The sequence below is a fragment of the Trichechus manatus genome, unplaced genomic scaffold (assembly GCF_000243295.1).
Source record: "Trichechus manatus latirostris isolate Lorelei unplaced genomic scaffold, TriManLat1.0 scaffold00033, whole genome shotgun sequence".
Classification (NCBI taxonomy): domain Eukaryota; kingdom Metazoa; phylum Chordata; class Mammalia; order Sirenia; family Trichechidae; genus Trichechus; species Trichechus manatus.
Window position 1 is genome coordinate 3,047,664 of NW_004443969.1, and position 22,585 is coordinate 3,070,248.

Here is a 22,585-nt window from a genome sequence, read left to right on the forward strand (position 1 = left end):
AGCACAATTGGAAGAGCGTAGTCAATGTCACTGAACTGTGTATTTGGAAATTTTTGAAACGGTGTATCTTTGGCCATGTGTATTTTCACCAAAAAAAAAAAAAAGGTTGAGAATTTAGAGGGTTAATATGTTGTGGGGTTGTTAACCAATGTCATAAAACAACATGTGTACTACTGTTTCATGAGAAACTATTTCTTCCGTAAGCCTTTACCTGAAGTACAATAAAATATTAAAAAAAAAAAAAAGACCAGACTCAATGGTCTGACACTGGGGGAACCCCAGAAAGCATGGACCCTGGATTCTCTGTCAACCCAGAACTGAAATAATTCCTGAGGCCAACTCTTCAGATAAAGATTAGACTGGACTATGGGACATAAAAGATACTCGTGAAGAGTGTGCTTTGTAGCTCAAGCAGATACATGAGACTGAATGGGCAGCTCCTGTCTGGAGGTGAGATGAGAAGGCAGAGAGGGTCAGGAGCTGGTTGAATGTACATGGGAAATCAGGGGTGGAAAGGAGGAGTGTGTTGTCACAGTATAGGAAGAGCAATTAGGGTCACATAACAATGTATGTATAAATTTTTGTATGAGAGACTAACTTGAATTGTAATCTTTCACTTAAAATACAATAAAAAATAAGTAAAGAAAGAAAGAAAATAGCCTTTACGTATTGATTTTGTAGCTTGGTCTCTACTTAATGGTTTTTATCTGTCTACAGATTATATGAGAGAGAAAAATAGTTGCAAAAATTTATTAATTTCTTTAGTAAGCCTACTTCAAATAAATAAATACTTTCAGTAAATTGCAAAGCTTTCAGGTATAGCTAAGTGTCAAGTACTAAAAAGGTGGCTTTCCTAACTGTGGGCTGCCAAGCCTTATGTTCTTGTCATTTCTCACCTCTCTGGGCATGTAAGTTTTCAGTGGAATACTCTAGAATGACACGAGAAGGAAGAATGGATTAAAACATCATCATTGTTGGCATGCATTAGGGGTTAGACTATAAATTAGTATAGTAGTTTTAGAGAGTCAATTTAGTACTATGTATCAAAAAACTAAACACATATATAAATAAAATTGGCATTGGTGTATTTTGATATGTAGAAATTTATTTTATGGAAATTATCATAAATAACAACTAGTATTTAATTATAAGAATGTTTATCTCAAAATCATTTATAATATTGAAAAGTAGAAATAACCTTAATGATGAATAAAATCATATTATTTAAATACATTTTAGTATGTCTACTTGATGGAATGTAAAATAGCTATTAAAATCACATATAAGAATAATAGTAAGTATTAAGACTACTAATAAATGAAATGAGAAAATTCTCCCAAGCTAGTCCTTAAATATTATATATATAGTATGTGGGTGTGAAATATATATTATTACAGTTTGATTGCAATCTGTAGGAGAAAATTTTATGTTTTTAATGTAAAATGGAATTAGAACTATATATACCAATTGATTAACAGTGTGAGAATGTGGGATGATGAGATTATGGGTGATTTTCTATATTCCATTATTCTGTTTAGAATTTCCTACATTTTCTGTACTGTATATATAAACCAAACACTCATACACACACACACACACACACACACACACACACAGACACACACAGCTGTTGCCATCAGATCGATTACGACCCATAGTGACGCTATAGTATAGAGCAGAACTGCCTGATAGGGTTTCCAAGTAGCAGCTTGTGGATTCGAACTGCCAACCTTTTGGTTAGCAGCCATATCACTTAACCACTGCGCCACCAGGGCTCCACTGTATATAGCAATCATAAAAGATTAATAAAAGAATTAGTTTTTATGTTAGATATTATATTAAGGCAAGGGGATCCAAACTACTTACTAAAATTGTGTGTGTGTGTGTGTGAGTGTGTGTATGCGTATGTGTGTTTATTTAGGTTTAATAGTATTTACCTAAGCACTGACCTCTAACTGACTAACAAAGCAGATTAATTTTAGCTACATTGCCAAATGTGCATAAAAAACCATGCAATCCTATTCACTTCTCAGTGAGGCAAACTACAAACTCCCTGAACTGCAACCACAATAGATACAAATGTTTTCTACTTCAATGAAAGCTTTGTTATAATCTCTATATAGAGAAGGAAAAAGTAGATACATATGCTCTATGAAGTTGGTCTTCTGAACATTTCATAAATAATGAATTAGACTGTATGTCAGACTCTTTTGACTAGGGGACAGAGAATAAACCAAAAAAACAAACAAACAAACCTGTTGCCACAGAGTTGACTGTGACTCCCTATAGGACATAGTAGAAATGTCCCACAGGGTTTCCAAGGAGTGGCTGGTGGATTTGAACTGTCTACCTTTTGGTCAGCAGCCGAGTTCTTAACCACTGCACCACCAGGGCTCCAAATGTTATAAAGAAACTTTGTGACATGCATAAATATCTCAATTCACACATGCCGGCTTCACCCCCAATACCACACTTTTTAAAATACACCATTTTCCTTCCTAGTTTTTGAATAGATTATCTTCTTCTTGGAATTGTATATACCAATATGTATTGTACATCTTTCCCTTCCCTTCACTGTATCTTATAAACATCCACAATGTGTATATAATCTTGACTACCTGGGTTTATATACAGCTTCATAAATATAAAATACTGAGATCTAAAAATTCAACAAAATGCAGCTATAACATTTGGAATGTGTGCTTTATATTCTGGGCCAGAATACTGCCTTAGTATTTATGATAACAAAGCTTACTCTTAGCTAGCAAAAGTTAATTCAATAAATCAGATAAAGCAATCCACTAGTGAAGTTTCTTCCAGTTCTCATAAAAATGAAAACCTTTCCTTAATCCCAGCCTCCTGATATAATCCTTAATAGCTTAACATCAAATTATACACAATTCCATTTATATACAAATATATACATTTATTTAGAACACAATGTGATAACAAGTACACATACACCTATAACCTGTTCTTCTACCTTAAAAATATATTATAAAAATCAGTCTACATCTGTACTGTGGAAATTACATATGTTCCAAATTATTTACATCAGGCTTGATTAAAATTAAAGTTAAAATCATGATCAATTATTGGACAACTGTTAAATTTTAAGTTATTGAAACAAGATTTTGAGAATTCAAAGCACTGAGTTACCCAAAACATATATATGTATAAATAATGGTAAACACTTGAGTATATGCACAAATCAGAAGGTTCTAAGAACATAAAATCAGATGGTTTGGAGTACGGATGTTTTGCCAGATTTCTATTTATTTTGTCAGCTTGAAATTGAGTCTTCACTAGTTTGCTCAAAAGATTCAGATATGAGATTCCAATTTAGCCACAATGGTTTATTTTCTAATGAATGTTTGTCACTAGAAATGAAATTCAAATTGACTCATCAACCTTGTCACATTTAAACTACTTATTATGAACTCACTGATTTTTTATAATTAAATAAACCTGTGTAAATTGTTAAAATCCTTTCAAAATTTGGAGGAAAAACTAATCTTTCCCCATCCTTTTTTGGAAAGTCAAAAAAAAAAAATTATAGCACAGCCTCTAATGTCTACTTGAAAATACATCAGAGAAAAGAAAAAAAAAAGAACGATTTTAACCTATTTTTTTAACTCTGCATTGTATTTCCTTGTGGGAGCGTGCCACAATTTATTCAACCATTCAATTTTTGATAGACATTTAATTTGTTTTGAGCACTGGAAACTTTTATACCACTGTGAAAATATTACTTGTACAAAATAAATAGTATGCATTTATTGAGTGAACAAATCTCTACATTGTCCTTAGGTTCTTGACAGTAGGGGCTGGATGTTTTTCATCTATTAAATTCTATATCCCATGGACATCAATTCATTGCATGCATGTAGGGCTCATTAAATTTTATCACATGTTGAGACTGTTTTGTGGAAATGTACAGCTTGAATCCATAGCTGTGGACGGGAGTGCTCTTCCTAAAACACCTTTCTCTAGGTCCAGTGAGTGATGTTGACTGAGTTGGATTATGACTTGGCTCTACATGTACGGAGTGTACACTCAGACGCCACTGAAAATGGATCTTCAGGAACATGATGGCAACATGACCAAACCATGGAAAGAAGCGGGCACTTACCTGGACTAGGAACATAGCTATGTGATGAAATTCTCCACGGCCCCCTTGCTTGACAGGAACTGTCATAAAGAATTTGCTGCCATCTCTAGAAAACACTGGCTCTTCATTCTAAAATACAGAAGAGCGTATAACAATCTCAAAGTAGCATTTGAAATGTGTGTCACCAGCATTATTATTCATAGGTAAAGAAAAGGTAAACATCTGTTCTGGTTTAGCAAGTACAATTTTTAATAAAATTTATAAAATTCTATAACATTCAATATTTAATATATTTTCTGAAAACCTTTCAGCAGCTGTAATCGCTTGAATGTACATTTCTGATGGTGTATCCATATATGTACTAAAAACATAAAAAACAAAATGTCACAAGAGAGAAATCCAAAGAGATCATGTAATTCCAATTTCCTATCCTCACTGTTCACCTCACACACACACACACAGAAACGTCCGCCACAACTGTGAATCCTAATTTAGTGTTTCTTTAATTAAATTCTAGTGGCACATTCAATCAATAAAATTATTTTTGAAAATTAAATGATGGAAGCTCTGAATATAGATTGCTTTTACTTGCTTCAGGGAAAACATTAAGAAAATGAATTTATCTGACTAAACATTGAATCCTTTCCTGCTGGACTATGAGAATGATAATAAAGATAATATCAAAGTAGGCTTTTATATGATTTCCTCTTAGGTTATTAAATGGCCTACAAGGCCTATTTAGATGACCTGGCCCTTTACTAGCTTTCTGATACCATTTCCTTTCATTGTTGTTCTTTGTCACTGTGCTCCTACATGCCCCAGGACCTTTGCACTTTCATTCCCACTGTATGGTTCTTTCTCTTATCTCCTTCATGTCTTTGATCCAGTGTTAATGAGGTGTTCCCTGATTACTCTATGTAAAGGGTGATCAGAGAAACAAGATCACTCCAACCTACCTAACATTCCTTATCCCCTTTTGCCCTTTATTTTCCCTTGTCTCTGACTCATAGCAACCTTAAAAGACAGAGTTGAACTCTCTCATAGGGTATCCAAGGTGGTAAATTTTACGGAACCAGACTGCCACATCTTTTTCCCGCAGAGGGACTGGTGGGTTCAAATCACCAACGTTTTTGGTTAGCTACTTAACTACTTAAGTATATGCACAAATCAGAAGGTTGTAAGAACATAAAATCAGATGGTTTGGAGTAGGGATCTTTTGCCAGATTTATATTTATCTTTATTTTGTCAGCTTGAAATTGAGTCTTCACTAGATTGCTCGAAAGATTCGCATATGCATAACTACTTAACTACTGTGCCACCAGCACTCCTCCCCTTTTGCCTACTTTCCTTTTTTTTTCATATCACCTAACAGCATCTGATCTATTATATTTTATGCATGTTTGTATGCATGTAGATATGCATGCATGTAGTCTTCCTCTACAACGTAAACTCCATAAGGCAAGAACCTTGTCTTTCATTGCTGTATTTCTAGCATCTGGTACAGTGACTGTCATGTAGCTTGTGCTCAATAATTACTTAGTAAATGGATAACTATTTTAATACGCTAGGGAGTTTGATTCTAATCTCATGAGTAAGAACACTTCTTGATAGTAATAAAAGAATAATATCGTCCTTTCTACCTCATTTTGACCCTTATGAAAATATAAGGTAATACAGGTAATCAATTTAAGATTTGAAGTAATATTCAAATCAGGGACTGGAAAATTGCATTATTGAGCATATAATCAATACTGATAAGATATTTGAATGATTGGACAAATCATGTCTTTCAACTATGACAGCGTTGTTAATTCTGTTTGTCTCTTTTCCCTATGCAATATCAGCCTCTTTTCCTCCTAACATGGTGTTTCTTCTGCTTGGAACAACCTTTCCGTCTCCCTTTTTGTGCTAAATCCTACTCATGTTTTACTTCAACTCATGGGACAGAGATCCTTTCCAAATTTCTCTTGTTAGGAAATCTTACCTCCTAGGTTCTGAAAGTACCCTGTATTCACCTCTATCATTGCTTTCCTTACACTCTACTATATTCATCTAAACATGTTAATTTCATTCTCTAGGTGATTAGTAATGAAATTAAGTTTTAAATTTTACTTTTAGGCTACATTGCATAGGACACAGTAGGTGTTTACCATTTTCTTGCTGAATGAATGAATGAATGCACGAAATGGGCAGATATTTACGATATCAGCCTATCCATCACATTTATTTCAAACTATGGGCTCCTCCCTTACTCACTATTCTCCCCTGTGCTTCACTCAGAAAGTGAATTGCTTTCTTATGGCACGGGGATATCTGAGCATTCTCCCTTTTGCATCCCACCTCCCCCAATTTGGGGGCTTTAGAAGTGATTCAGAAAAGGAACAGATGAAGGCTGCAGTGTCAAACTCATAGCTGGACTTAGGAATCTTCCAGCTAGATCTCTTGCCACAAACATACAGCTCAATGCAGTCCCTTTCCTACAGTCAAATAAAGGAAGTGGAGACAATCTTACTATCCACTTTTACGATGGTAAGCAAGTCAGTGCTTATGACACAGAGGGTGATGAAGTGCGTATATAAAAACTCTATCTTTAACGCAAAATATTATGTACTGGTCACTTCAACTGTAAATCCCTTGAAAGCGAGGCCAAACATTTCCACTTCTTTCTGTTCTTCCTACTACTCAGGAGTGATTTCATGATAATTACTATCTCAGAAATCTGCTTCATCTAATTACTACTACTGTGCTCATCCTTTAAATTTCATCTAAGTGTTTCATAAAAATTCCCCCGAGCTTCTGAAGAAAAGTCAACTGTGATAAACTAGCAACTGAATTTTCTTTCTGAATAATTGAGAACTGGTTGCTTTGCTTTAAAAAAAGAAGCGTCTATTAAACATTCATAAATTGGGATTTAAACTTAGGTAGCATAATCATAGAACTGCACGCATTTTGTTGATATGTGTTAGACAATTACAACTGTCACTGGGAATAAAAATAATAACAAAATAGGTTTAATAATGCAGGACTATTCAGGATATAGCCATATCCATTCTATTTTTTCAGTGTGTTTATTTTCAGTATCTAACTTAATTTGGTGAAAGTCAATTACTGACTGAAAAAATTTAGCTTTTTTCCAATTTCATTTTGTATACTGCCTAAGATTAAATTGTTCATATTAATAGATATCCATGGTTGTAGACAGAAACATAAACAAAAATATATATAGACATATTTATATACATAGGCAGATATGTAGATAAGTGAGGAGCCCTGGTGGTGCAGTGGTTAAGAGCTACGGCTGCTAACCAAAAGGTCAAAAGTTCGAATCTACCAGCTGCTCCTTGGAAACACTATGGGGCAGTTCTACTCTGTCCTATAGGGTTGCTATGAGTCAGAATTGACTCAACGGCAACAAGTGTGCTTTTGGATTATATAGATTAGTATATCTACATTTCAAACAAACAAGAGTTTAGCCTATTAATAATCATTTTTGCTTTTTTTTTAAAAAAATTATTCATTCAATAAGTATTTCTGGGGCTCTTGTGATATACCAGGCTCTATATTAGGCATCTGGATTACAATGGGGAGTAAAGATGGTCAATCTTCCTACCCTCATGGAGCTTAGTAAATAAAATAATTATATAAGGGTTACAAAAGATTACCTTTGACTTTAAGGCAACTTTTACTAGGGGATGTAATTTTGTTAGGGTGGGGTTTGGGGAGTCTTAAGTGAGTAACTTTAGCTGAGATCTGAAAAATGAATAGTCTTCAAATAAGACAGTAGTTTATAGGATTGTATTTCGAAAGAAGAGCACATGCAAAGGCCCCATGCATTAGAGGGCTAATGTGGCTGGAACGGAGAAAATGGATGGAAGGATAATATGACACAGAGCTGGAAAGCTTTCAATGTAATCTCTGCAGACTATTTTAAGGGTGTTGGTCTTCACCTGAAGAACATAAGGAAGAGACAAAAGTATCTTGAGTTGTAGGGTGGGAGGATCAGGGTGATGTGGGTAATCAGAATCAGATGAATATTTAAAAAGGTCCCTTAGCCTCAAGTGTGGAGAACACCTTGGCAGGTGCCGCAGAGGTTGAGAGTTCACCAGTCAAGAAAAAACTTCAGCACCTATAGTTTGAACCTGGATGATGTTTGTGAGATGGAGAAAGTTAAATTGACATGAAGGATCTTTGGAAGTGAAATGAAAGAACTTGATGCACTATATTTGAAGATAAGGATTATGAAAGTTTTGAGATAGACTACCAGGTTTCTGGTTTAAACAGATGGACAGATATCATTTACTTCTGTGATAAGAAGAAATAAGACTGACTGGAAGAGGAATATGTTCAGTTTGAACCACTGTAGTTTGCAATTACTTTGATAAATATAGGAGGAGATGCCAACATGAATTTGGATGTTTCAGAACTCAGAAGAGTGGCTGGGGTTGTACATTTGGAGGCATCAGTATATGGGTGATAATTGAAACCATGGATGTGTATAACACTTAGAGGATATAAAATAAAAGATTGCTGTAGAGAACAAAACAAATCAAAACCAAACAAAACACACTACCCTTTGCGAAAACTACAGATGGGGTTAATATTAAAATGGACTCAGTCATATTTGGATAATCTATTGTATTTCCTTCTGAAATGTCCAGAAACCTCATTTTGGCACAAACTAGCTTCATGGACTAGGATAAATCTTCTAATTTAAGAAGTGTTCATCTCAATGATCTCCTCATGAATGATCTCCATATGACCAATTTATGCAGAGCTTTGCAGTTTTCTGGACAATTTAAGTAATGTTGATGGTTTCTAGTTTTGATGGTTCACAATGTTTTGTCCTTCATCCTTACAAAGTTTACTCGTTTGAATGATCCTGAAAATGGACTCTGGTAGTTATTCTGCAATTTATATCCCATAAAAACCAATGCAATCTTTCACAAATGATCATAGACAGCCCAAACTATAGGAAATATTTTAAAGGAAAAGACTCAGTTGGAGAACTATAACAAAACTTTAAAGTCATGTTACTGGAATAGATTTTTATAGGAAGTTATTATACAACAAATGGATGAACTGAATGGTCATCACGGCCAAATGTGACATAAAGAGACGATATATACTATACCTGTTTAGAGAGCCATGTATCTGACATCGTTTCATATTTCTGAAACAAACAAACAAAAAAAATTAACTCCATGAAGTATCTAAAGACCAAAATGAGCATATACTAATTTTTTTCACACTGTTATCCTTCAGGCATTTTTTTTTTCTTTTCAGTTGGTGAAATACCATGAGAGATACTGTTGTTATTATTGATTTAAACTGAATGAATAAGTAGAGAACTGGTATTAAATGATAATTATAAAGTTTTCTCTTTAGTAAATTCCTTCAGAATTCCCAAAAGTATTTCATCAGGGATAAAAGATCATTTTCCAGCTCTGTTTGGTTACCTCACTCAAACTCTTCTGAACCACCAAATACTCTCTTTTCACCTCTAGGCGTCATCAGGACATATTCGTAAGTCCTTTAAAGAACTGGGCAAACAGCCAGGAATAAAATTAAAAGGTGGATATTCTTTCAATATCCAATACATCCTTCAGTATAGGTTGTTTTTTTTCTGTTGTTGTCTTGTATTTTGTTTTTTTAATCAGTAGTACTTCAGTTTAAGGGAAAAACAATTATACATTTGAAGTGTCAACATTATATATTCACTTAAAACAGTCTTTCAAAGGACCAGAACCAAAATCATATTGCTTAAAAAAAGACTTATCTAATGTTAAATATGTATAGATAAAATAAAATTTTAGTAATACCATTTATGTGTAATGAATTATGAAATATCTTGTAGTTTTCTGAAAAAAATGAATGTATAAAAATGTACACAATTTAAGAAAATTAAATCACGTTATATTATGGATTTTACCTATATACTTAGGTACTCACTTCAAAATGTTAATAATAATAATAATACCTTTACAAATTTCTTTTTATTAGTTTCTCTTACTAAAGTTATATTATTACATCAACCACTTTCTCTTTTTAGAGCTTTTCTTATCAATAGATTTTTGCTGCATGCAGCCATTAGGGAAACATCTAGCTAAATCATTTCCTTGATTCTCTGCACTTCAGTAATAACTTTTTTTGGTATCTATAAAACAGAGACTTAAAATATATACTAATGACACTGCTCATTAGTATAATCAATGTTTTTAGAATTCATGAGAGTATAAAACTTCACATGCTATTATTTGCCTCATGATTTCAATTATGGCAGAAAGTAAAATGTCTTTTCAACTCCATAAATGGAATAGAAATATAATAGCATGTCAATAAAGTGTTAAATCAATAATATGATAGGGTTTTTATCACTATGTTCTATTGAATAATTTTAATATAATCTTTCAGTTACTGATATATAATAAAAAAAAATTTAGATTAGTTTATATAGAGAAGGTGATTGGCTTTCTCTGACTAACTAGAATATGCTTTATATGCCAGCTTTTAAGTGACTCAGTGACCAGCTGTAAAAGAAACCATGCAGAACACTTTAACAAATAAATGGAGAAAGCCTAGTTAGTTTATAATATAAATGAAGACGATGACCTAAGTAACTCAATAGCACAAGCTAAATGTGAAGCACATCAGTCAATCTAATAAATAAATCCTCGATTCAGCTACCTCGTTTCCATATCTTTGTCAATCATTCCAATAAGAGAAACTTTGGCTTTTTTATTTCTCGTTTCAGATCATTTAAAATTATGTTTTAAAAATATATTCAAGTATAATTTACAAATAGTGAAATGTACAGATCTTAAGGGTACAATTTGATGAGTTTTGACAAATTCATTCACATTCCACTGAGATACAGGACGTTTACATCTCCCCATACAACCTTCATGCCCCTTACCAATGGTACCCAAAAGACAACCACGGTTCTGATTTCTTTCCTCATAGATTAATTTTGGTTATTTTAGAAATTCAGATAATTGAAATCATGCATTATACACTTTTTTTTGTATAAGGCTTCTTTCACACCATATGTTTTTCAGATTCATTCATTTTGTTGAGTGTATCCGTAATCTGTTGCTTTTTAATTGCTGATTAGAATTACATTGTATAAATACACCTCATTAATTTTTATCCATTCTCTATTAATGAGTAATTAGGCTGTCTCCATTTTTTAGCGATTGTGAATAAAGCTACTATAAATATTTTTGTACAAATCCATTTGTGGATGCACGCTTTTATTTCTTGTGTAAATACCTGGGAATGGAATCAAAGGGTCTTAGGAGGCGGAATCCACTTGACAGCAGAATTTTTTTTTTTTTTTTTTGGTTTAGGGTATATATAGGAGCCCTGCTGGCGCAGTGGTTAAAGCTCTTGGCAGCCATCAAAAAGGTTGGTGGTTCAAACCCACCAGCTGCTCCACAGGAGAAAAATGTGGCAGTCTGCTTCCATAAAGATTTACAGCCTGGGAAACCCTAAGGGGCAATTCTACTCTGTCCTATAGGGTCGCTAAGAGTCAGAATCGACTCAACAGCAGTGGGTTTGGTTTTGGTTTTTGGTATATATGTTTAACTTTATTAGAAACTGTGAAATCATTTTCTAAAGTAGTTGTGCCATTTTAAACTCCCAGCAATGAAGAATAACTCCAGTTCTCCACAATCTTATCAAAAGTTGATGTTGTTACCTTTTTTATTTTTTTGCTTTTTAATTTTAGTCTTTCTAGTGGGTATGTGGAGCCCTGGTGGTGTAGAAGTTAAGAGCTCAGCTACTAACCAAAAGGTCGGCAGTTCAAATCCAGCCTCTCCTTGGAAGTCCTGTGGGGTAGTTCTACTCTGTCCTATAGGGTCGCTATGAGTCAGAACTGACTCGATGGCACCTAACAACAACAACAAGTGGGTATGTGGAGTCCCTGGATGGCATGAATGGTTAAGAGCTCGACTGCTGACTGAAAGGTTGGCAGTTCAAAATCACCTAAAGGCACCTAGACAAAAAAGGCCTGGTGATTTGCTTCTGAAAAGTCACAGCCTTAAAACCCTGTGCTGTGCAGTTCCAGTCTACACACATGTGGTTGCCATGAGTTGGAACTGACTAAAAGGAAATGAGTTTGGTATTTTAGTGGATATCTAGGTTACCATGATTTTAATCTACATTTTCCTGATGTCTAATAATCTTGAGCATTTTTCAGGTGTTTAATGGCCACTAGTGTATCTTCCTTTAAAAGTCAGTGCTTACATCTTTTGACATTTTTGTTTTTTTTTTTTTAAATGAGATGTGAGAATTATTTACATATCCCCTTGTCAGATACACAATTTGCAAAATATTCTCTCCCAGTCTGTGGCTTGCCTATTCATTTCCTTAACAGTGCCTCTGATGAGAAGTTTCTACTTTTGATGATGTCAATGTATTATTTTTTTATGGTTACTGCTCTCTTTGTTCTAAGAAGTTGTTGCCTGTTCAAGATAGTGAAGTTATAATCCCATATTTTCCTCTACATTAGCTTTTAGATTTAAGACTGATTTATGTCCAATTAATTTTAGGATATGGTATGAGATAGCAGTCAAACTTCATTTTTCTTCCCCCTTCCATATGGATACCAGTTGTTCTAGCTCCATTTTCCTTCATGGAATTGCTTTGAAGCCTATGTTGAAAATCAGTTGATGATATAAATGTATATCTATTTCTGCAGTCTCTATTCAGTTCAATTGATCTATTGAGCGTCCATATGCCTACACCAGAATCTCTTGATTTCTGTGGCTTTCTAGTTATATTTGAATTTAGGTAGTGTGACTCCTAAAATTTTGTTCTTCTTTTTACAAGATTATTTTGGCTCTTTCAGGTCCTTTGCATTTCCATATAAATTTTATAATCACCTTGTTTCTACAAAAAAAAAAAAAGCCTACCAATATTTTAATTGAGATTATACTGAAAGGATAGTTCAATTTGAGTAGAACTGACAGCTTAACAATACTGACTTTGAATTAAAAACATGTTAAAACTTCTATTTGTTTAGGTCATTTTTTAAAATTCCTCTCAATGTAGTTTTCGATATTGAAATTTTGCAAAATAATTGTTAAATTTATTCCAAAGTACTCAATGTTCCAAAGACTTTTAATGGTATTTTCTTTTCTATTTGATTATTGCTAGGATATAGAAATATATTTGTTCTTTTAAAATTATTAATTCTGAAATAAGTGCAGATGTGCAGAGAAGTTACAAGACTTGTACAAAAAAATTCTCCATACCCTATACACATGTTTACCATTGTTTATATCTTGCCTCATTTACTTTATCAGTCTATTTTTCTCTCTACTTTTTCTAAACTATTTGAGAGAAAGGTGGAGGTATACTTTTTCAAAACCAAATGAAGCAGTGGTAGAAGTATATATATTTTCCAAACCATTTAATAACAAGTTGGAGATATTATTCTCATTTACCTCTAAGTACATCAGCGATTATTTCACAGGAAAATTACACTCTTTCATCTGAATTGACTCGATGGCAACAGGTTTGGTTTTTTGCTTTATATTACGACTGTAAAATTATCAAGCTTAGGAAATTTAATACATAGTTGATATTGGTATATTAAACTGTTATCTTGCATTCTTTTAATGCAATAAATGTTAAAATCATGTCATCTACAAATAAAGACAGTTTTAATTTTTCCTTACAAATAATTATCACATTTATTCCTTGCCAAGTTACTCTGGTTAGGATCTTCAGTAAAAGGATACATAACAGTAGTCAGGATAGACACCCTTGCTTATTGTTGATCTTAAGGTGATTGAGGTCAGTATTTCATCATTAAATATGATATTTATTGGGGGGTATTCATGGATATCTTTTCTCAGATTGGTGATGTTTTCTTTCTATTCTTTTATGTTGAAATTTATTATCATGAATAGGTGTTGAATTTTGTCTTCTGCTTTTTCTGTATCTACTAGTTTAACTATTTTTCACTGTTCTTTTCATATGATGAATTATATTGATTAATTTTCAATATTAACCCACTTTGAATTCCTGGGATAAACACAATTGGTCATGAGGTACTACCATCTTCTATTTATATTGCTGGATGTGATGCATTAATGTATTCGAGGAGAAATATCAGTCAAAAATGTTCTTTGCCAGAGGCAGACTGAGTGAAAGTTTGAAAATATAGTTGTTAAACAATCTGGAAATCCTTTACTCAAGTACCAGATATATAAGATAGCAATTCAAACTGATTGCATCATTACCTCTGCAAGCACCTTAAAAAATGACACATATAGAATTTATTGTAGAATTTATAAAAACTGACTTTAGAAATTGGAATAAAGCCTGCTTTCAAAACACAGTGGTTTAATACCATTTTTTCTTTCAACTATTCTTTATTAATTTAAGGATAGAAGCATGTCTGTGATTTGATGAAACTAATCTGAACTACAGGAAAAAATAAATTTTGGAATGTGTTTTAAAAAGACAGGAAAGACACGTTATATTTTCTAAAGTTAATTAAAGCCAAAATATGGAAAGATGACCCAGATTTCAGAATGAAACTAATGTGACTTGGATTACTCTTTATGCTCTATAGCTATTCTTTTTTTTTTTTTTAAAGCTCAGTTTATATTTTCTGCTTATATGGAAGTCTTATGGGTTAAAGAATACACTCTCAATAGAACTACTTTTTTTTTTTCTTACTAAATTGTGAAGTTAAATATTGAAGACTTTGTACAAACAATTTCCAGATTTCCTTTTGGAGGGTAACATAAACTATTTTATTTTCAACATAAAATAAAAATATACTCACTCTGCTACAAGCCCCAGTAGTGGTCTCACACACTGTGAGGACGGAGATGTTCTGAGGTCGGTTTAACCATCTTACCACCGTCTTGGTATTGCTTACCCATTTAACCATAGTGATATAATATTCTCTAGTTTGGAAACAAAATTAAAATATATGTTTAGAGTCAGAGATTCTGTACAGCACCAATAACACACACTCGTTATTTTATACGCAAGAATAACTGGAACTCTATAAGAATAAAGCCAAAACATATTAACTTCTATTTATGTATATATATATGCACATCTGATCTTTTAAATATTACATATATTAATACAAATATATATGTATGTTTATATACACATGCTCATATACATACATATACACATATATAGAAAATTTAGGAATAAATTTGAGTGAATTATTTCCAAGAAAATAAATCCTTGGGAAAATAAAAAACAATTAAGATGATAGAAATTTGTTAAGGAGCCCTATAGGTGCAACGGTTAAGCCCTCGGTTGCTTACCAAAAGGTTGGCAGTTCGAACTCAGCCAGTGGCTCTGTGGTAGAAAAGACCTAGCGATCTGCTTTAGTAAAGATTACAGCCTAGAAAACCCTAAGGAGTAGTTCTACTCTGTCACTTTGGGTCACTATGAGTCAAAAACTGACTCTGTGGTACCTAACAATAACAGAGATTTCTTAATAATTTGTGATTTTCCCTTGATTACATATTTGCAAAATAAATACACACTGTCTAAGCTATATTTTATTTCTTTAAAAATATAATCAATAGCCAATTAGGCAATAACCACTTATCATTAATAACCAATTAAAAAACAATAACTAATTAAATAACCAATTAAATTCATTCTTGTCTTCATTATTATTTCTTATGCATTAGCTTTATGCCATAAATGTTATATTTTGATCTTCGTCACTTTTGGACCAAGTGTTATGGTAAAACTTTTATTTATGATATCTTTCCTGCAGTAGTAGGTATCTTCTTTCTTTGAAACAGTTTAAAATAAAGAGGGAATCATACTGAAGATGATAAAATGCTATCGTGTTGTTGGTAGAGTGAGGGTGCTCATGAGTGGGCTCTATGATATACTCGGGGTGGTTACAGATTGGGAAAACTTTATATATTTTTGTCTTATGATACGCTGTAGATTATGTTTAGAGATTTGCATAACATATCACAAAACCCCCACCCACATCCAATAAAATGCAATCATTAATAATGATTCGGTTTGTGCTAAAAAGAATAAAACATAACTTTCCTGCAAACTTGCCCCAGTTTCAGAATGGATGAGAGGCTTTAGAAATGCCTTTTAAAGTGACATCCATGAGTACTGTCTTAAAACTAATCAACCTAGTTTTTACGTGACTTAGAAAAAGTCACCTACCACAGAAAAAACTTGTGATACAAATCACCTGTCCTTAGACACATCTGGGTTAGACTTTCAGCTACATGCACCTTACATTTCTAACATAACTGAGTAGTTATGCCTTCCTCCAGCAAACCCATTAGCCTGTCAAACCGAAGATGTCAGTGGAAGGGCAAGTATAACCTGTCATCCAGTGAAGCCTGCCATATTTTCTTCAACAATCTCTTCAAGACATCTGGCAGCTTTCACAACCAGCTGAGCCCAAACTGCCTAGAAGCTCAGTGGAATCATAACATGAAGTGTCCTAAATAGAGTTAGCAAGACAACTTTGAGTCAAATGTACAGCTGCTTGAGGCATAATCTGGGGCCAAATCAACAGCAACATCTTGTTCACTTGTACTGCGTTTTGTTTAAGCTGATTTATTGTGCATGCATTATCATATTTGGCAGTGTCAATATTAAAAAGCACAAACATAAGTATTAACCTTATTTATCAAGTGAAATTAGCATGAAAAAAATCATGGTGAGTAGAATAATCACTCAGGAAAATAAGAGCTAAATGGAGTACTTTATTCTGAAAATACATTATCTCTGATTAATTGGTATACATGTTGTTCAAAAGTGAAGTAAAACTTAATTTGGTTGCTGTAAACAGCTAACCAAAGAATGCAAAATCAAGGAGGATTTATGGAAAACCCAGTTAGAGAAGCTATATAGAAGATTCTAAACCCCAGTCATAAATGTGTCCTAATTAGATAACTTTAATAATACTATATTTTGTACAAAGCAAGATGATAAATTAACATGAATGATTTTAAAAATAAATAACACCAACAACAAAAAGCATAATTTAACTAGTCATCTGCGTATTGTTGCTTTCAACATAGCCCTCACGTTAAATGTAGCAAGAACACTTCCTTTGTAACTGCCTCCGCAGACTTTGACAGATTATATTTATTACCTATAATGGAAAATCTTGACTTTTCAAGGGGATTTGATATTTGTAAAACAATTAAAAGCCAACCAGTGCAAAGCTGGTGAATAAGCAATTTTTTAAAAAGGGAACACTAACTGATGTAAAATTGTAAGTTAAAAATCATTAATTTATAGTCATACTTCTACTTGACTAAATAATCTGATTAATCACTTACACTTTGCCTTGATTAAATAATCGTATTCTTGTAGGTTTGTACATAGTCTTTTTTACATTCATAAGCTAAATTTAATCTTATGTGGGATAAATAGAATTCACCTTTCTACATTCAGGATGAACCTGATCAGATAACAGCAATCTGAAGAGTGAATATTCTCTCAAAAAATGAATCTGTAAAGCCATACTAAGGCAATTTAAAACCATTGAAATTTCCATAATAAATTGTTGGAAATACCTCAGATGGAAGCTAAAGTAGAGCTTGACACACAGAGATATCATCTAACTTAATCACATCCTGTATTCTTTCCTCTCTTGCCCCATGATCCTAGGATATCCTTATGATTCATATCTACTTACTCTTCTTGCTTATAAATGCTAAAGCTTCCTCTGAATGTGGGTTGTGGGTTGTGGGCAGGGAAGTGCCCTTACCTGGAAATGTCACCTTCCTTGGCCTGCCTGCTACAGATGTGGCTGTCCTCCTGAAATTCCATCTCATGAACACATTAGATCTGGTGTTTCACAACCAGGGGCCAGAGGAAATGTCCCTTCCTTATAACTGGCTTTCCTGCTTGTTCCTAGTCTCCATGGCTCTGGATTTCCCAGGAAGTCCTCAAGGATCTCTTGAGCCACAGAGACAGAAACAAGTGGGTTAGATGGATTGCACTCAAGTCAACAGAGACTTTCTATCAGCTGGAGTGGTCTGATACAGAAGATCTAATTGTTCACAAGGGTATGTTAAATGGAGGTCCCACCATTGCCAGCAGACAGGTACTTAGTTGCCAACTGTGTTTCCACTGTTGGAAACACATTGTTTGTCCAATCATTACTCTGTGTTCACAACATAATCTTTGTGCAAATTAGTTACTTTGAGACCATTTTCTTCCAGATAATCCAGGATTTCTACTCATAAGTGTATTGTGATAGCATTCACGACAAACTCATAGCTAGTGCCTACAAACAAACAAAAAAACAGTGGCCGTCGAGTTGATCCTGACTCCTGGTGACCTCCTGTGTGTTAGTGTGCTCCATAGGGTTTTGAATGGCTGATTTTTCAAAACAGATTGCCAGACCTTTATTCTGTGGCACATCTGGGCAGATTCGAATCGCCAACCTTTCTGTTAGAAGCTCAGCATTTTACGTGCTTGCACAACTCAGGGAATCTAGTGCCCTCAAAATACTTCTCTTAATAACTATGCATTAATGAAAGAGGGTCATTTAGCACACTTTCACGAACACAGATAAATTTATAAATTATATTTTCTTGGGAGGCTCAGATATTCCTTCAAAGAATATGAGACGCAGGCCAGTCATACTTCAGTGAGATGGAAAGGGAAAGCATGGCAATGATGCAGGCTGAGAACAAAGCCTGGAGTGAACGCCATGCCAATGATGCAGGACAAGAACAATTGGCCACAGAGGGTAGGTGACCAGAGAAAGATTTCAAATGAACAAAACAACGAAGAACAGAAGACAAAGCATTACCTTTATTCTTCTGTCTAGAGAGATCTGAACACAAACGATAATACATAACTCCCAAGAAACAACGCGACATCTACCTGATCCGTGGAAAAATCTATAGGAATCATTATCACAAAAAATGATTAAATATTTTCCACCAGAACTTAACTATATGTCTTCAAATTCATTCCTAAATTTTCCAATAAAAGTGTGAATTCTCATAATACCTTAAAATCTTGTCTAACAATTTGCCAAATATGTCTTCCCCTTAAGATGAGATGATACATCTAACTCCCACTGGGTCTGAGATATTCAACAAGGAGCATTATCTTAGTTCCTACTATGCTACATTCAAATCAATACAGACCAGGATTCAAACAAAGGCAAGAGGATGAACTGAATTACACTTCAAGAAAACTTTTACTTGTTTGATGAATAGTTCTTTACTTGAATCAAGAATAAATAAAAAAGGCAAAGGAATGGAGGAGGAATGGGGGAAGGAATTAGAAAGATAAACTATGTCTTTCCCCAGGTTACTTTTACCCTCATTTCTTTTTACAACCATAAGAAGTTAAAATTTATTTATTTTACATTCTTTGACTAGAGTATGAATATTTACATGAAAGGGAAGACTAGCTTGGGGGCCTTTTCCTAATATTATTATAAATACTGGTTGTTATCTATAAATAAACCAACCAAACAAATAAAAAATCAAGTGACCGAAACAAATGACCAAACACCTTCGACTTCAAAACACGTTTTTTTGTGGAATAAGTTAGCTCAAGTCATAAGAGAACATATTAATCTATTTATCCTAATAATCCTCCTTTGGATATTGTTGTTGTTAGGTGCTCCTGAGTCAGTTCTGACTCATAGCGACCCTATGTACACCTGAACAAAACACTGTGCGAATCCATCTCATTGAAGGTCTTCCTCTTTTTCGCTGGCCCTTTACTTTACCAAGCATAACTTCCTTCTCCAGGGATTCATCCCTCCTGAAATGTCCAAAGTAGGTAAGACAGAGTCTCGCCATCCTTCCTTCTAAGGAGCATTCTGGTTGTATGTCTTCAAAGACAGATTTGTTCATTCTTTGTTTTATATTTGCCCATACAAAAATTTATACATACATTGTTATATGACTCTAACTGCTCTCCACATACTGTGACAGCACACTCCTCCTTTCCACCCGATTCCCCATGTCCACTCAACCAGCTCCTAAACCTCTCTGTCTTCCCATTTCACCTCCAGACAGACGCTGCCCATTTAGTCTCTTGTATCTACTTGAGCTAAGAGGTACACTCCCCACGAGCATCACTTTATGTCCCACAGTCCAGTCCAATCCCTGTCTGAAGAGATGACCTCAGAATTTGTTTTAGTTCTGGGCTGATAGAGAATCCAGGGGCCATGCTTTCCGGGTATCTCCAGTCTCAGACAGACCATTAAGTCTGGTCTTCTTAATAGAATTTGAGTACCTCACCCCACCTTTCTTCTGCTCCATCCAGGACTCTCTGTTGTGTTCCCTGTCAAGGCGGTCATTGGTGGTAGCTGGGCACCATCTAGTTCTTCTGGTCTCAAGCTTGTGAAGTCTCTGGTTTATGTGGCCCTTTCTGTCTCTTGGGCTAATACTTTCCTTGTGTCTTTGGTGTTCTTCATTCTCCTTTACTCCAGGTGGTTGGGACCAACTGATGCATCTTAGATAGCCACTTGCAAGCTTCCAAGACCCCAGACGCCACTCACCAAAGTAGGATAGAGAACATTTTCTTAATAAGCATTGTTAAGCCAATTGACCTATGTCCCCTGAAAGCATGGTCCCCAGAGCCCTACCCCTGCTACTCTGTCCCTCAAAGTGTTTGATTGTATTCAGGAAACTTCTTAGCTTTGGTTTAGTCCAGTTATGCTGACTTCCCCTGGAGTGTGTGCTGTCCTTCCCTTCACCTAAGACAATTCTTATCTACCATCTAGTTAGTAAATAACCCTCCCTCCCTCCCCACCCTCATAATCATCAAAGAATGTTTTCTTCTGTGTTTAAACCTTTTCTTGAGTTCTTATAATAGTTGTCTTATACAATATTTGTCCTTCTGTGACTGACTAAATTCACTCAGCATAATTCCAAGCTTCCTCCATGTTATAAGATGTTTCACGTCTTCATTGCTGTTCTTTATCGTTGCATAGAATTCCATTGTGTGGATATACCATGATTTGTTTATCCATCTGTCTGTTGATGGGCACCTAGGTTGTTTCTGTCTTTTTGCATTCATGAACAGTGCTGCAATGAACATGGGTGTGCATATATCTATTCATGTGATGGCTCTTTTTTCTCTACGATATATTCCAAGGAGCAGGATAGCTGAATCGTATGGTACTTCTATTTCTAGCTTTTTAAGGAAATGCCAAATCGATTTCCAAAGTGGTTGTACCATTTTACATTCCCACCAACAGTATATAAGTGTTCCAGTCTCTCCACAACCTCTCCAGCATTTATTATTTTGTGTTTTTTGGATTAATACTAGCCTTGTTGGGGTGAGATGATATCTCATTGTAGTTTTGATCTGCATTTCTCTAATGGCTAATGATTGTGAGCACTTCTTCATGTGTGTGTTAGCCACCTGAATATCTTCTTTGTTGAAGTTCCTGTTCATATCCTTTGCCCATTTTTTAATTGGGTTATTTGTCTTTTTGTTATTGAGGTTTTGCATTATCTTGTAGCTGTTAGAGATTAGACGCTGATTGGATTTGTCATAGCCAAAAATTTTTTCTCAGTCTGTGGGTTGTCTTTTTACTCTTTTGGTGAAGTCTTTTGATGAGCATAAGTGTTTGATATATAGGAGCTCCCATTTATCTAGTCTCTCTTCTGGTGTTTGGGCATTGTTACTTATGGTTCGTATTGTGTTTATGTCATGTATTAGGGCTCCTAGCGTTGTCCCTGATCCTTATCGTTTTTGATTTTATATTTAAGTCTTTGATCCATTTTGAGTTAGTTTTTGGGCATGTTGTGAGGTTTTGGTCTTGTTTCAGGTTTTGGAGATGGATATCCAGTTATGCTAGCACCATTTGTTAAACAGACTGTCTTTTCCCCAATTAATGGACTTTAGACCTTTGTCAAATACCAACTGCTCATAGGTGGATGAATTTATGTCTGGATTCTCAATTCTTTTCCATTGGTCTATGCATCTGTTGTTGTACCAGTACCAGGCTGTTTTGACTACCATGGCGGTATAATAAGTTCTAAAATCAGGTAGTGTGAGGCCTCCAACTTTGTTCTTCTTGTTGAGTGGTGCTTTACTTATTAGGGGCCTATTCCCTTTCCATATGAAGTTGGTGATTTGTTTCTCCATCTCATTAAAAAAGGATGTTGGGATCTGGATCGGGATTGCATTGTACCTGTAGATTGCTTTGGGTAGTATTGACATTTTCACAATGTTGATTCTACCTATCCATGAGCAAGATATGTTTTTCCACTTATGCAGGTCTCTTTTGGTTTCCTGCAGTAGTGTCTTGTAGTTTTCATTGTATATATCTTTTACATCTCTGGTTAGATTTATTCCTAAGTATTTCATCTTCTTGGGGGCAATTGTAAATGGTATTGATTTGGTGATTTCCTCTTCGAGGTTCTCTTTGTTGGTGTAAAGGAATCCAACTGATTTTTGTATGTTTATGTTGTATCCTGAAACTTCACTGAAATCTTCTATTAGTTCCAGTAG

At 34.5% G+C, this 22,585-nt stretch overlaps 1 protein-coding gene across 8 annotated transcripts in view; it reads right to left on the minus strand.

Moving 5' to 3' along the window:
* Window positions 1-22,585, minus strand: part of DPP10 (dipeptidyl peptidase like 10) — a 1,865,365-nt gene that overhangs the window by 89,057 nt on the left and 1,753,723 nt on the right. For 7 of the 8 annotated variants that reach the window (XM_004375073.2, XM_023730177.1, XM_023730178.1 and 4 more), the window contains 3 exons: window positions 14,910-15,033; window positions 9,243-9,281; window positions 4,133-4,240 (listed from right to left, as the gene is read on the minus strand). In XM_004375073.2, coding sequence (XP_004375130.1) covers window positions 4,133-4,240; window positions 9,243-9,281; window positions 14,910-15,033 — 271 coding nt within the window. The remainder of the gene's footprint in view (window positions 1-4,132; window positions 4,241-9,242; window positions 9,282-14,909; window positions 15,034-22,585) is intronic. The other variant, XM_023730175.1, reaches the window with a different exon arrangement.